The 16301-nt window shown below is 45.9% G+C and overlaps 2 protein-coding genes across 12 annotated transcripts in view; one reads left to right on the top strand and one right to left on the bottom strand.

The window, feature by feature from the left end:
- PTK2 (protein tyrosine kinase 2) overlaps window positions 1-7574 on the top strand; it is a 192065-nt gene extending 184491 nt beyond the window's left edge. For all 11 annotated transcript variants that reach the window (XM_066336667.1, XM_066336659.1, XM_066336675.1 and 8 more), the window contains 5 exons: window positions 483-522; window positions 1179-1285; window positions 4778-4933; window positions 5386-5466; window positions 6328-7574. In XM_066336667.1, the coding sequence (XP_066192764.1) occupies window positions 483-522; window positions 1179-1285; window positions 4778-4933; window positions 5386-5466; window positions 6328-6537 (594 nt within the window). In that variant the 3' untranslated portion in view covers window positions 6538-7574. The remainder of the gene's footprint in view (window positions 1-482; window positions 523-1178; window positions 1286-4777; window positions 4934-5385; window positions 5467-6327) is intronic.
- Window positions 7575-8351: 777 nt separating this feature from the next.
- RPLP1 (ribosomal protein lateral stalk subunit P1) lies at window positions 8352-9652 on the bottom strand. The gene is made up of 4 exons (XM_066336612.1): window positions 9449-9652; window positions 9270-9344; window positions 9046-9163; window positions 8352-8471 (listed from the first exon to the last, which is right to left on the bottom strand). The coding sequence occupies exons 1-4, from the start codon at window positions 9518-9520 to the stop codon at window positions 8392-8394; spliced, it is 345 nt and encodes a 114-aa protein (XP_066192709.1). The 5' UTR covers window positions 9521-9652; the 3' UTR covers window positions 8352-8391.
- Window positions 9653-16301: the final 6649 nt, after the last annotated feature.

Here is a 16301-nt window from a genome sequence, read left to right as displayed (position 1 = left end):
CTGTTACTCAGTTCTTCCAAGTGAATAAGCAAATGGGCCTTGACTAAAAGCTTTGCAACAAAACCAAAAAGCAAACCAGCTTAGAAGTGTGTTCCCATTACAGATTCATTCAGCAGGAAGTTCTGGAGTCTCTTTGTTGTGTTGCCATTTCTTCTTCACCATGACCTCTACAGCTGGATCTGTGGGCGCAGACTGAAAATGCCTGTTACTGTTCCACCACCTTTGAGTAAAAAGGAAGGATGGACTGTAATATAGAGGCCAGGGCTGTTGTGAGCAGTACAAAATACATGCAAATTCTTTTATTGCTCTGTAAGTAATAGACCTGTAGTGAGGGACTGGTGATGGTGAATTGGGGTGTATTTTTAACTGGGTGGGAAATGTGCTTGAGAGCTGGCTGCTCTTGGTGATTGGGATTGAGATAGTGCTGATGAAAGCTGCAAGCACTGCAATAACTACTTTATACGTTTATTTTATTTTTATAGGCTGGTAACCAGCACATATATCAGCCTGTGGGAAAACCAGGTAAGCAGTAAATGCAGATACTGACACTTTTGAGTACTTGATTACAAGTCTTGCAGCAGCAGTAGTGAACAAAAGTTCATGGCAGTATTCCAGTACAAGGTGGATTCAGTTCCAGCTACTTACTACACATCAATGTTGGTGTGCTATGTGTTCAGGTTCCCCATGCAGCCCCCAGACATGCAGTCAGCAAAGACAAGAAAGTGTTTAGATCAAGAAGCAAGAAATGTCTAGAGGAAGCTGAGTCAGAGTGGGAATTCACCCAGTATGGAGTTCAGACATGTAAAACAGCAGTAGATACCTAAATTTGGGTTTCTCAGTCTCAAAAGTGAATCACAGCCAGGATTGCTGCTGGGAAGAAGTCCAGTTTCCCAGATGCACACAGCATGTTGGCACACAGCTGTGGTACCAGGGGTGACGCCCTCTCAGGGCTGGGGTAGCTGTGCCCAGAGCAGTAGCAATTACCCCACAAAAGGAGCTTCAAATATTTTACTAAAACAACCCTGTTCTCATAAAGTGTAGCTCCTACAAAGAGTGGATTTAGTCCAGGACACCTAAAGACGTCCATCTCTGGCAGAGAAGAGCCTGTGCAGTGCTGGCAGAGCAGAAGGGTGCGGGTCCATCTGGTGCTCTAAAAACACCATTTTTCTGTTGAGCAGATCACGCAGCTCCGCCAAAGAAGCCGCCGCGCCCCGGAGCCCCCGGGCACCTGGGCAGCCTGGCCAGCCTCAACAGCCCCGTGGACAGCTACAACGAGGGTGTGAAGGTAGGTGAAACACCCCCAGCAATTGGAACACTGCCAGGTCCATGGGAAATACCCCCAGCTAATCAAATGTGACCGCTCTGAGATAGTTTGGTGTTCCTCAAGTAGAGAGACTTCATGAGTAAATAATGTCATGGGGCAAACATGCCCTGGCAGCTCTCCAGGGGAGTGGGGAGGGAAATTGTGGTCTCCCTGGGCTGTGGTTTAGTGTGCTCCTCAGCTAGAACCTGCCCAGGTGAGCTTCTTTCTATTTTGAAGAGTGTATGAGGTATCCCAAATGGACCCAGCTCCCTGTTCAGCAGGGATGAGCATGCCCAGGGGTCCCATTTACTCAGATGGTACCAAAGTCTCCTGTCCTTGGTCACAGGGGAGGTGAGACCTGTCCTGCAGTGCTCAAAAGAGCTCTTGCTGCAGCACCAGGGCTCCTCAAACCCTACCAGCTCTGGGGAGCAAGGGAAGAGGGGAAATGGGCTATCTGACCTGAGAGTGAGATACTTCCTGATGTGTTGTTTCATTTCCCATAAATAGCAATAAAGCCAAAACTGAAACTTGACAGTGGTTTTGTAGCAGAGGTGCTGCTGCAAGGTGCTGTGTCCTGCCCCTGCTGCGGTTGGTATCTACAGAACTGTTCCTGAGGATGTCAGGCACTCCCTAAATCATCCCTTTGTGTGCTGTTCCCTGCCTGTGGCTCTGCCACCTTTCTAATCTCCAGGAAACAGCCCTGCCGAGCCTGTAGTAAAGAGCAAGAATCTGTGGTGTGGTGGCCACAGCAGTTGGGATGAGTGACCCTTATTTTAGGTGACATAAGGAAATGCGGAAAAAGCCCAGTTCATCTGAACATTAAATTCAGAACCTGCCATCAGAGTAGTGTGTTCAGCACAATTTGATCCAGGCCACTGCCAGCCTGTCTCACTCCTGCTCTTGTTCTGGGATTATTGGAATGTTTAAGAATCAGTGTAAATAGCCAGCAGTGGTGAATTTGAGCAGGATTATTTACTATAAACTGATGCCAGTGCTTTACGAGCTGCCAAGCCTCAGAAAATGTCAAAAAGCAGTAACAGATGTGTTACTAAACTCGGCTTCTCTAAAATTTCTTTTCTAAATGCTGATGCTGGAACATGAAAAAATGTTTTTGAAATGCATCCTTTTGACAACAAACAAACCTGAGTAGTCAGAGACATCAGTAATGACAAGTGAGCAGGATTTGTGTAGTAAATAGCTTTTTGAGTAGGAAAGAAGGGCTGCAGTTTGGTTTTTTTCTGTCAAAATTTTCTTGAAATTGGATTGTTTTATGCTCCTTGAAGAAAACAGCCCATTACTTTTTGACATAGGTTTGTTAATGGCTGCAGTCCTAAACTGAAGATGCTTCTAGGGTTCACTTCAGACTCCCTTTTCTGTACACCCAGTTCCAGCTCCCTTTTCAGGGAGAACACAAATGAAAAGGATTGGAATTGCCTGCCCTCAGGGGTCTTCAGGGCAGGTGCCAGGAAGCTCCTGGGTGAGGCAGAGTCAGCCAGTTCCACAAAGAAACTCAGGACTTCTGCAGAGTGGTGAAACAAAGAGAAACCAAGTGCTAAGAAACACAATGTCCATAGTTCTTGGAAGGTTGGGGTCTGGAGTTCCAAGGGTTGGGTTTCATCTGGAATGGGTTCTTGGTAGTTCCTAACCACGGCAGTGATGAGTACTTGTGAACAAGTCGTGCACAGTTAAATGACCATGTATTTCCCATCATGACTTAACTAAACAAAAAGTTTTAGAAAGATGAATACAAAATTTTCTTAAATGCATCACGACGTGGCGTGTTTGTGCAGAGGGATCAGCAGTGTTCCCAGGACAGGTGGTTTCCCAGGCCCTCTGCTCCACTCACCACTCTGCTGCCCGCCAGACTGGCTTGCTCCTGTCCAGCTTTGCATGATCTCCCGCCCGTGTGTCTAGTCAGGAGGAAGCATGGGGTGCATGGCAAACCCTTTCACTGCACACAGGGGTGCAGCAGTCGCTCTGTCACACAGGACCCAGAGCTAACACGAGTGGCTGCTGGTTCCGGTGAGGATGCGTTTTCGTTGCAGGCTTTTTAACTGGTCTCTGATTGCTACACATGTTTTGGGTTTGTTTTATTTTTTTCCCTGCTGAGTTTTATTAATATTGTTTTTCTTTTTTTCCCTTCTTTTGGTAAATTTCTTTAACCTCCCCCCACATTCTGCTCAACCATAGCCATGGAGGGTAAGCAGTGCGTGAGCGTGTGTGTACGTGCCCTATTCCAAAATGTCTTTGCATGTGACTTTGCCAAATGACTGTTTTAACTTCTTGATTGCTGAAACTGATTCGAATCACAACCTTTCCCTGCTGATTGAGGCAACTACAAGTGTTCTTTTTCCTATGGTATTTTCTGATCAATGCACTAGATTGAATCTCTGTAATAGCTGTTGGTACCCACTTAATGAAATGCTACAAAATGGAATCACCATGTGCTGAATCCTGCACTCCTTCCTTAGAGAACGTCTCATCCAAGCATTCCATAGTTTCCTCAGGGCAGTGTATCAGGGGCTTGCAGTGAAACATTTCTGGGGCTGGGACTAGTCCTGAGAGCCAGCAGTAACGCAGTGTAGGGAGCTGAAGCACCATGAACCATCTCAGAGCCAGGAGGAAATCAGGAATTTTTTAACTTTCTGCTCACATTGAGTTGTTGCTTGGGCATAGCTGCAGGAAACTGGGATGCTTGGTAATTCTACAGTTCTGAGATAGTGAGGACCTTACAAAGGAGGTTTGCAAAGTTTCTTTTATTTCAGACCTGGGATTATTTCAGTCTGTCTTGGATTTAACTCCAGACATATCTGACTTGTTGGAAGTTTTACTGGAGTAAAGACCACAGGATTTTTAACTTACTAGTTTTTTTTCTGATCTCTTGGAAGTCACCTATCTAAAAGCATTCCATGTTTCCCACCTGTACTGGTGACACCATTTTTGTTAACCTGCTGTAGATTCTCACTAACAAAATAATAATGTCATCGAATTGTGGAATAGTTTGGCTTGGAAGGGTTCTCAAGGATGATCTCATTCCAGTTCTCTCTTTAACATATCAGTATGTTACTTGGTGCTCTGGCATTATTTTAGAGCACAAAAAGCCCTTCTGGAATGAGAGGCCTGATACCTGTTTGCCCTCCCAGTGGAAATTAAACCACCGAGACATGTTAAATACTCAGTACTCCAATTCCTCAAATTATTCCCTTCTCTGTTGAGAGTATTACACTGGAAGCTGTTCAGGGGAACCGTGGCAGAAGTTGCCCGGTGTCATTCAGAGATCAGGTTGAGTCAGAAGAACTGAAATAAAACAAACCTTCATCCCCCGGCGGCAGCGTTCCCGGCCAGCTGCGGGCAGCCGCGGGGCCGGGCGGGCTGCGGGAGGGAATACGGGAATCCCGAGCCCTTCCCGGCCGGGAAGTGGCCGAGCCCCATCTGCTGGGGACGGGCGGTCCAGCAGCGCCTCTCTGCTTACAGATTCAGCCGCAGGAGATCAGCCCTCCTCCCACGGCCAACCTGGACCGCTCCAATGACAAAGTCTACGAGAACGTCACGGGGCTGGTGAAGGCTGTGATCGAGATGTCCAGTAAAATCCAGCCGGCGCCGCCCGAGGAGTACGTGCCCATGGTGAAGGTACGGGGCCAATGCCTGAAGTCGGGGTTTATTTCTTCCCTGAGTGCATCTCCAAGTGCTGTGGGAGAAATTTCCTGGAAAGCTGGAAGCAGAAAAGCTTTTTGTGTCCGTGGGGTGGGTGACTTGTGGTCAGAGGCTGGAGCTTTGGATTCCATGCCCAGTATTGTGGACAGCACTGCTTCAAGCCCAGCCTGCCTGTGCTTATCTACAGTGCTGAGTAGTGTGCTGTCTTCTCCACATTTTTGCTTTTTATGAGAAAAACTTGTAATTAACCCTTTGGCATCTTGTTTTGATGGTGATAGACACAATTGCAGGTGCCTTAGGCGTGTTCCAACTCTCTACTTATCCAGATGAGCAATTAAAAGTATCCACTGCCTCTTGCACTCCTAAAATTCTCTCATCCATTTCTTCCAAGTCTTTAAAGTTTATTTCTTTCATCTCTTTTTTCTTAGGAGGTTGGTTTGGCTCTAAGAACTTTACTGGCAACAGTAGATGAGACCCTCCCAGTGCTCCCTGCAAGCACCCACAGAGAGGTATGTGGAGCTCTGCTGACCTGGTGCTCAGCCATTGCCTTCCCAGTCAGCCTCAGCCTGTGGGGACAGGTTTTGGTGCTCCCTTCTTGGCACAGGCACACCTATTGGTTCCCTGAGCAATCTGAACTCCTGTGTTCTAATTCTGCATTCAGTGAATTTTATTAAAATTGCTGCAGGCACTTAGGCTTGGTATTAGTGAGGATTCATAAACTGGATATAGTTGTCACCCATAGGAAGGTGACATAAACCCCAGTACTCCATGGCAGAGAATCATCTCGGGGTTAATTCTTAGTGCAGATGTCACCTGTCATTTGCTTGCACCCTAAGTCATTGAACAGGCAATTGAGCAGAGCTTGGTGCAGCTGGAAGAGTGTCTGCAGTTCTGGATGAGGAGTGACTGAGAGCTTTAGTGAAGTTCATAATTAAAAGTTTTCCTCCAAAACCTTGAATGAGTGTGGTACTGAGAAAGCCAGAGAATGGTTCTGTAAGTGCTACCTCAGAGGTTTATGCTGACTTAGCCCTGTGCCTAAGCAGCTTGTATCTGCCTTCTTGTTTCATTTTTTAGAGCTACATTATGCCTTAGAGCTGCTTCAGTAATAAAAAGAGTGATGCTAATAAGGACCTGAAAACCCATAAAAAGCTCTTAGTGCCAAGTTGTGGTTTAAAATCCACTACTTGGGTCTTGGTGCTGTTTAACAGTGGGTGGCTCAGCAGGTGCCAAATTCCATCTGCTGCTCCACGTGGGGCCCTCAGAAAGGCCCAGCTTCAGTCAGGGATCAGGCAGGGGCTGTGGCTCTGTGGCATGGCTGTGAGTGCAGTGTTTCCAGCACCCCCAGGGCTGATGGGGTTGTCTCGTTGCAGATCGAGATGGCACAGAAGCTGCTGAACTCAGACCTGGCCGAGCTCATCAACAAGATGAAGCTGGCCCAGCAGTATGTCATGACCAGCCTGCAGCAGGAGTACAAGAAGCAAATGCTGACGGCTGCTCACGCCCTGGCTGTGGACGCCAAAAACCTGCTGGATGTTATTGATCAAGCCAGACTGAAAATCAGCCAGTCCAGACCGCACTAAGCACTGAGGGAAGAGTGTCATCAGCCTCAGAATTCTGCTTGCGACAGGATGTTCCTTCACCTTCCACCAGCAGTGAGGATTAACCCAGTGCAGTCCTGGCCTTCCAGCGCCTCTGGCTTCAGCAGACCTGACCTACAGCTGCTGGTTCTCTCATTGCAACAGTTTAACCGAGCTGGGCTGGGATTCAGAACGTGGCATTATCAGCAGATGAGGTTTGTACAGGAGCCCTCGGGCACACTCAGAGCTGGGGCACGGGGCAGGTCACACCATCGCATGGGACACGCTTCGCACTGAGCTGCCACCATTGAGCTGCCACCGGGTCACGGTCTCGGAGCCAAAACTGTTGGAGCAGCAGATGGGAGAAAGATATTGTGAAGAATTCGGGGAAACCTCAGGGCTGAGAATTCTTGCCCACAGTATATGAACTATCCAGACTGGAATTTTTTTTTATTAGAACACTTACGTCGCAATATGCTAATCACGATTTACAGAGAAAGAATAAAAAGCTATATTTTCAAGACTTCAGTCATTTCAAGACAAACTAAAGCCCTCTTCATCTTCCTGCCTTTTACTTTTACGTGGCTGTGTGAAGCATTTGTTTGGAACTAGCTGTAGGACACAACTGAACACTCGTCTTTTTCACCAGGATAACGTGCCAGTTCTTTTGTAGCAATGTTGTTTTCCTTGGAAGTGATAATGCTGCTTTGTACCAGAGCAATTCAGAGCTGCATTTAGAGGAGATCTGTAACCATTCATGTCCCCCATTTTTATATAATTTATAAAGACAGATTAAAGCCATGATGACTATTTTAAACCCACTGTAGTTAACTAACCCATCCTTTTGTCTATCTTGCCTGGGAGGACTTACAGTAGAGCAGTGTAATTAGATTTTCCTTGGTTTTCCAGTTATGCCATCTGTTCTGTTAAAATAAAAACCACACTCCCTTTTTGCTGTTGAGGGATATAAATTATTCTCAGGAAGAATATAATGAACTGTACAGTTACTTTGACCTATTAAAAAGGTGTTACCAGTGAAACTGTGACTGGTATTATTTCATGTGTGTGCACTGCAAAAGAACTCTTCCCTGGGTACCTGTGTCTTAATACCTACCATTTCTATCATAAAGTTGTTACATAAATGTAAAAGGTGAGACAGTGCAGAGTGCATCAGTGTTTGGTCCAGATGTACAACTCCCATCCACAACTTTGGGGCACCCTTCTTTTACACACCTGGAATTTCATAATGCTTTGGAAGGCCCATTTGGAACACAGCCCTTACCTTGTTTAACTGCTCTGGAAAAGCCCAAGTTTATTAAATTCATGCCCTTTAAGTACCTCCTTTCCAATGCAATGCTACATCACCTCCCGCATCCACCCTTCAAACCAATTTTCTGGCCGGGTAAATATGTTCTGTACCTTACATGACCTCAGCTCTTCACTTGAGAATTGCAGCCTTTTCCCCTCACTGTGAAGAGCCTCGGGCTTTGCAGTGCCACTGGTGCTCCTGCACAGGTGCCATGGGAGCTGCACTGCTGCTGTCAGAGCAGAGCTGCAGCCTGTCCTTTTGCTGAACACCACCCCATCGTGCAGCTCCAGGCTGTCACATCCCCTGCTCACTGGGATTTCATTCCCCCTCTGCCCAGAGGCTGCAGGTACCTATAGGAGCCTTCTCTGCTCTTGTGAAATACCAAAAACTGACAGGGGAAGTCGCAAAGCTCCAGCTGAACACTCATGACAGCAGTTTCTGGAGCTGCAGGTGACTTGGCCATCCTCCACCCTCTCCCCTTCACAAACATCCACCTGAGAGACATGAGTACAAGCAGATGTTTTTATTACAGGCTGGTACAAAACTCATTAGTCAAAAAGACCAAAGCCCATGTCATCATCAGATTCCTCTGATTCTTCTTTCTTTTCCTCTTCTTTCTTCTCTTCAGCTGGAAAAGAAATGAGAGAAGATTTATTTTCCACTTTATCAGCTCCCAGAAGTCACCTGTCACAAAAGGTGTCACATGCAATGACTAACATCAAGCATAAAGACCTGAGCAGCCCAAGAATAGTGTTTGTACTATTAGCAAAGTGATTTTTTGCCTTCAGAATTAATTTCTATCAAACCTGAAAAACTTTAGGAGGAGATGCTGATGCTGCGTATGATCCCGATGACATACAGGAAGAGCAGGCTAAATTCTGAGGGAACGCTACTCCTGTACACTGACTGCATATGCAACGCCAGCCTTTCTCAAGGGGAGGGTGTGCTTTTCTCGAGAACACTCACACACATACTGCATGGCAGCAACCACGTGAAAACACTTGCTGTAAACGGCGCTTTAGCTGTAGCGGCCCCATCCCTGAACTGCAGGATGGGGCTCTGAACAGCCTCGCCTAGAGGGGGGAGGATGTGTCCCTGCCCACGGAAGGGGGTTGAAAAAGATGATCTTTAAGACCCTCCCAACTCAAGCCATCCCACGGATCCACGTTCCCACCGCTCGGTCGCACACGGCCGCCACTTACCGGGGGCGGCTCCGCCGGCGGGCGCGGCACCACCCGCGGGAGCGGCGGCAGCCGGAGCCCCTCCACCGCCCGCTCCCACGTTACAGATCAGGCTCCCGATGTCAATGTTCGCCAGCGCCTGCGGAGAACGAGAAGCGGCAGCGAAGCCTCGTTAACACGGGCGAGAGGTGTGGTGGGTAGCCCCACGCGCCGCCCCTGCCCGGCCCGCGGCCCCTCTCGCCCACCTTGGCGAAAAGCCCCGGCCAGAAAGGCTCCACATTCACTCCGGCTGCCTTGATGAGCGCGTTGATCTTGTCCTCCTGCAACGAGACAGCAACGCTCAGAGCCTGGCCGGCCCAGCCCGGCGCGGCCTCCCAGGCGGCCATGCCGCGCGGCCGCCGCCATCTTGTGCGCCCGCACTCACCGTCACGGTGACCTCGTCGTCGTGCAGGATAAGGGCGGAGTAGATGCAGGCGAGCTCGGAGACGGAGGCCATGGCGGGGCGCGGTGCTGGTCGCCGGTGGTTCGGCCTTAGCTTCGTACGAAGGACTCAGCACCTTGGGCCGCCGCGGAGCGAAAGGGGCCGAACACGCCGGCGCGGATTTATAATGGCGCCGCGCGTGACGTGTCAGTGACGTCACCACGCGAGCCGCCGCGCATGGCAGGTGCCGCGCGCCCTCCCTCTTCCCTTCCCCCCCCGCCCGTCCCTCAGCGCCCTCACAGGGATAATTCATTCCAAAACCCGAAAACAGCGCTCAGCCCCGCGCCCTCCTTCTTTCCTTCCCCCCCCGCCCGTCCCTCACCGCCCTCACAGGGATAATTCATTCCAAAACCTGAAAACAGCGCTCAGCCCCGCGCCCTCCCTCTTCCCTTCCCCCCTCCGCCCGTCCCTCACCGCCCTCACAGGGATAATTCATTCCAAAACCCGAAAACAGCGCTCAGCCCCGCGCCCAGCCGCTCCCCCAGCACCGCCAGGCCCACCCGTGTCCCCTCACGGCTTTCGTATCCCTTCAGCGATGTGGCGGACTCCACCACTGCTCTGGGCAGCCGTGCCAGGGCTGGAAAACTCTGCTGAGGCGATTTTCCCAGGATCCAAACTAAACTTCCCTGGGGAACCCGAGCCCTCCTCCCCCACAACCATTTCAGGTCTCACTGCCTCGCTAAAACACTCCCATTTTCTGAAGGCAATAAAATGAGAAGAAAAGGTGTAGAATAAGCCCTTGGTACAGAATTCTGTAGCCTAATTTTTTCCAGCTGACCATGAGCAAGAATTTCTTTCCTGTGCAGTGACCAAGCACTGAACCGACGGCCCAGAGTGGGTGTGGAGTCTCTTTCACTGGAGATACTCCAGAAGTCCCTGGACACACTCCTGTGCTCTGTGCTCTGGGATGGCCCTGCTGGAGCAGGGAGGTGGCACCAGGTGACCCCACTGTGGTCCCCTCCAACCTCACCTGGTCTGTGGTTCTGGGATTCCGTGATTCGGATGAGCCTGAGCAAATTCCAGAGTTTTTCTCCAAAACCATCATCAGATTGTACAAAAAAAAAGTTCTCTGGGTTGTTGTTTTTGTTTTTTGTCTTCTTGACACATGTGCATTTTTTGAGCCTCACCTAAGTGGGTGGGCAGATCATGGAACAGATCTTTTAGAAGCTGTGCTAGGGCACTCCTGGAGGACAGGGAGGTGATTTGGGACGGCCACGGCTCCATCAAGGTCAAGTCCTGCTTCATCAGCCAAGGGGCCTTCTATGATGGAGTGACCACATGGAGTGGACAGGGGAAGGGCTACGGATGTCACCTGTCTGGACTTCAGTAAAGCCTTTAACACAGTCCCACACAACGTCCTTCTGTCTAATTGGAGAGAGATGGATTTTATGGATGGACTGTTTGGTGGATAAAGAATTGGCTGGATGGTCACATCTACAGTGCAGTGATTGAGTCAAGGTCCAGATGGACATCAGTGATGTTTGACACTATTATGATTTAAAGCCTTCATCAAAGACATGGACAGGGGGATCAGGTGCCACCTCAGCAGATTTGCAGATGACTCAAAGCTAAGTGGTGTGGCTGACAAGCCTGAGGGACAGGATTCCATCCATGTTGGATGGGGCTCTGAACAACCTGATCTAGGTAATGATATTCCTGTGCATTGCAGTGGGGCTGGGCTATCTGACCTTCAAAGGTCCCATCCAACCCAAACCAAATAAGCCAAATTACCAAAAATAAGCTTAAGCAAAATCATTCAAAAATTGCAAAAAGCTTGAAAGCTTAGAATCCTAAAATGACAAATTTCTATTACCAGCAAAGTATATCCAACAGCCTTCTTTTGCAGTGTTTCTTTATAGAAATTTCAGGATTTATAAGACCATTAGAGGTAAAAACTGAGGTAGGCAAGAGGGACTTTACCTTTTGTATCCATCCCTTCCTAAAGATCATAATTAACTGAGAATTTCACTAAACAAAGATCTAACACTACTCACTACTGGAGATGACAAATGCACAGTGATGTAGTGCTCAATTTGTAGGTGCTTATCCCTGTTAGTGGGGTCACCAGCTCTAAATTTAAGCATTTACTTAAACTTCCTATTCAAGGCACAGGGCAATTGTCTAGATGTTTATACTTAACTCAAAGCAGCAAATAAATGCACTTTTCCAGTGGGATTAAATATCCAGGAACCTCTGTCATTGCTGGGTGCTTCAGGATGGGATTTCACAGGGACTTGCATGAGCCTGTCTTGTCTGTCCCTCACTCCAGGGCTGCCAAGGTCTTCTATGCAAAAGCCCTCAGAGCTGTCCCAGTGGTCCCTGAGATGATGATCTGACTGAAAAGCAGCAACAGAGAAATGAGATTCCTTTTCAACCAAATCAACCTGCAAATGTCACTGGCCTGGAAGATGAGTACTAGAAGTGTGCAAGCAGTCAACAAAATTACAGGTTTAACAGACATGGTTTTGCAACAGTTCTGATATAACAGTCCTTAAACTAAAATTTATTAGAAATGCTGATAGGTTGTTAAAAAATGAAATAGGAAGACTTAAACTTTAAATGTGATATTCACATAATCTTAGGCTTTGGTTGGCAAAGATGTTAATTAGATGAGATTTGCCTGCATCCTTGCTTCATGGCTGTCTTGCTGCATCTCTTGAGTGACACTGATAAAGCTGCTGTGTAGGAGCCCAGAATAAAGTTCTGATGAAAACAAATCAATGTGTAAAAGAAAGCAAAAAACCCAAAGAGGCCTTAGTTTTTCTGCTTCCTAAAGCTTTTGGAAGCCTAGGTATCTGATCAGGATTGCTGGTTAATAAAGCTTGATTAATAAAGCGGTTAATAAAGCAGACCAAGAGTCTAGAAATTTCAGTGGTGGGTGCTTTCCCCCTCTGATCCTGTAACTGTCTGTACTTTTACTATCTAACACATTGCCATCCTTTTGGAGCAGAAGTCTGTTCTGGATGAATCTACAGCAAATAGATGGAGGGTTAAGAAAACAAACAAAATAAACTCCTTATATTCTTCTGTGTGTTCTGCTATTCCAGGGTAGTGAGCTATTTCCAGGTTGGTGAAATTTAGGATGATGATACAGATGTGTACTAGCAAGCTGTAGCAGCATCACACAGGGCTGTCTTCATGATAAACAAAACAAGTAACTTGGCTATGAAACTTCCCTGGGGTGGATATTTTACACTTGGAGGATGGATGGTGAAGAGCAGTGGCAGAGATCTGGCTGGATGTGCTTGTGCAGTGCCAAGGAAGATAAAAACATCAGCAGGATCCATCATTGTCATACACAGAGCAGTGAGCCCTTAGCAGCCTGAATTAGCTGTGTGAACACTACAGAGCTGATGCCTGAGCCTTAGAACATGAGCAAGGCCCCTGGTGATCATCAGAGTGGTCAGACCCAAGAGGTCTTTGAGACTTGAAGTTGATAGTTCCTTTCTCTTTCCTTGTCCTTGCTTAACTATTCTATTGCTTCTTATGACCTTCCTGAGGTGATTCTTCTCTCCTTAAGCTGCCTCTCTCCACCTCTGAAGGCTGCAGTTTCTCAGTGACCAAAGGCAAAGTGTCACTAACAGGACCAGGGCAGCGATTGTCCCCCTGTTCTCAGCACTGGTGAGGTCACACCTCGAGTCCTGATAAAGAACCCAGATTTGGGTTCTTTACTACAAGAAGGACTTTGGAGCCTGTCTGAAGAAAAGGAACAAAGCTGTGGGGAAGGAGCTGCTTGACAGGAGACTGAAGTCAGGTGGGGGTCAGTCTTTTCTCCCAGGTAGTAAGTGCTAGGATGAGAGGAAATGACCTTAAGCTCTGCTCAGGGAGGTTTAGATTCACTATTATTCACTATTAAGAAAAGTTTCTGCATGGGAAGGAAGGTCAAGCATTGGAAGAGGCTGCCCAGGGAATGGATTGAGCCAACAACCTTGGAGGTATTTAAAAGACATGTAGATGTGGCACTTAGGGACATGTGTTTTTTTCTTGGTGAACAGTCTCAGGTACATATTTGCTTCTTTTATCTTCTTTTTGGAAAGTCCTTTCTGTTCTTAGTTGGGGTTTTTGTTGTTGTTGTTTGGGTTTTTCCCTTGTAACCAGGCCATTACAATGAAGGCCAAAAGTCTGGTACTTCTTAAAACTATAAAAACCAGTGTGTGTAACACATCCCCAATAGGTGGTGCTGCATCTTTTCCATCAAGTTGAATTGTAGCATTGTTGGCCGTGATCACCTAGAAAAGTTGTCTTTTTGAGTTGTCTTTTTGAACTAAAGATAGTAATCTAATGGTAATTAGTTTTTTGAGTTTGGTTTGGTTTTTTGTTGTTGTTGGGGTTTTTTTTGTCTGTTGGTTTGGTTTTTTGTTTGTTTTTTAGCGTTTTTAAAAATAAACAATTGTAATTAATGACCAAAGAAATCAAATGCAGCTTTGTAGCTTGGTAGTTGGCATAGTAATCTGATAATAAAACAATAAAAATCAGCTTTTGGTCCCTCCATCATGGATTAATTGTAGTTAAATATTTAATTGTTAAAATAACAAACAGTTCCTGAGCAAGGGACCATAACCCTCAAAGTCTTTATAAAATGTGAACACATTAGGACATAGAGCCATGGACTTCTTCACTTTGGTTCTGATTTAAAATTCTTCTGTAAAGCTGAACACAGAATATGTGACAGTTTTAATGCATGTACTCCAGGCTAACACATTAAAAGTTAGGGCAGTTGAGAGATGGCAAATATAATCCTAAATCCCCTCCAAGTCAAGAATAAAATTTACATCTTTCAGCTCTGAGCAAAAATTTTTGCTACTGTATCATTGTAAGCAATGATTGCCAGACATTTACAAACTCTGGAGTTTTAAAATAATTCCACCTAAAATGGGAACGGTTGCTACTTAGGGAGATCAATGTATGTTTTCTTATAAAAAAAAGCTGTATCATTTGTCACTGCCTATTTGTATATAAAATATTTTCCCTGGATTGCTGCTGCTGCTATAAATGATTTTTAAATGCTACTTCTAAATACCATCTTTGCTTCCAGAATTATTAGAATATGCTTTTTTCCCCAAAATTTATAATTTCTTCTGTGACAGATATCAGTTCTGGGAAATGTCATCTTGAAATCCAGCAGTTAAGACAGGTATTGTGCACAACAGTAACTCTTTTTTTTTTTTCTTTAGCAAAGCCTAATTTTAAGTGTTTAAGCAGCTGTTCTTATACTGCCGTATAATTATTAATACAGCATATAAAGACGATGCATAAAGGAATGCTGTTACAGAGCTTCAAACCTCTCTTTCAGAACAAACCTTTTCAAGAACTGAGGCCCTTTTTTGGGGTGAAATGGCCCAGTAAGACACAATTAGGTTTCACTGTGCTCCAAAACAGCAGTTGTCAGTGACAGAAAGCATTGGAAATAAAGCAAGTGACATGGCCCAAATTGAGTGTGTGAGCAGAGGTAGAAGAGAGCTGGAGCTCTCTTTCCTCACATGCACAGAAATGCTGCTGGAAGGGCTCAGTACCATGAAAATACACCTGAGGAACAGCAGCACTTCCACATGGGAAACCTGTGCTTAAATAAAACAATTTAATTTATTATTTAACTGATTGTGCAGTTCTACAGTCTTGTATAATCACTGATAAATGCTTTTGTTTATTAAATGCTATATCCAGAGAAATCAGCTTTAAATCAGTACAAGAATGTTGCACTCTAGAATGTTTGAGGCTGCCATTTTCAGGGTCTCTGTTTTTCAGGGAACTTCTGAAATTAATTGCAGAGGATCCTGTGGAGCCAGAGAGAAGTGTGGGATGAGAGTTTAGTATTTTGCAAAACTTCCCCTTATATTTTACCTGCCTTCTGATGCTTGTTAACTTGTTATTTTCAAACTGCTACCACAGTACCACAGTGGACTTGCAGCTTCAGTGTAAGTCAGTGCTGATAGCCAGGGTGACTAAATTAGTCCAGTGAACATTTACAGAAAGCTGTCAGTGTATTTTATGCCCTTTTCTTTCTTAAATGCAGGTCTAACAGGCACAATAGTATGTCTAAGCTTAGAGGATGTTACATTCCTAATCAGGTTCAAGAAATTGATTTAAATATAGCATGGAAAAATTAGATGTTGATACAGAAACCGCATGTTTTTTTCCTGCCACCTCAGCAGAAAGACCAAATGTGTCTCAGATAATTCTCTTCTGGCTCTTGTTTTTGGGGATTTTTCCCCCTCCACCCTCTTTTTCAGCCTCTAGTACGGTTGTATAGCAAAACTCAAAAATCATTGGTGGTTGTGCAAAAACGTTATCCAACTCCTCACAGGGAGGAAAAAAGCAACCTCTTCGCCAGCTCCTTTGTTTATCTTTTTGCTAGAGCTGCTGGGGTTTACTTTAAAACTAAAGTTGACCCATAATTTTGTCCTTTATTTGTTTATAGTTACGGGTAAATCTTTACTTTCCAGCAATTTGAGAAGCCTGGAATGGAGACAAATCCAAAATCACTCCAGTGGAAACTCTAGTGGTGACAATGGTTTCAGGAACAGTTCACTTCAAGTGAAAGCTGAGCTGTTAATAGCAGCCCTTGAATATCTGAAGTATGACCCAAAGGGGAGAGTAAATACTTTGGAACAGTGAGATGCTTTTGTATCACTTGAAAAATGAACCCATGAAGAAGGATATTAATTGGCTTGATGAGCACTACAAGCTGTATGTTTGCCTTGCCTGTTGGCAGATAGTACTTGGTGAAGAAATTCAGTTGACTTTAATGAGTCAAAGTTGACTGTTCTGGGTTGAAAACTGCATGAATTTTTAAAAG

The sequence above is a fragment of the Sylvia atricapilla genome, chromosome 1 (genome assembly GCF_009819655.1).
Source record: "Sylvia atricapilla isolate bSylAtr1 chromosome 1, bSylAtr1.pri, whole genome shotgun sequence".
NCBI lineage: Eukaryota > Metazoa > Chordata > Aves > Passeriformes > Sylviidae > Sylvia > Sylvia atricapilla.
This window is presented reverse-complemented; position numbering and strand designations above follow the sequence as displayed.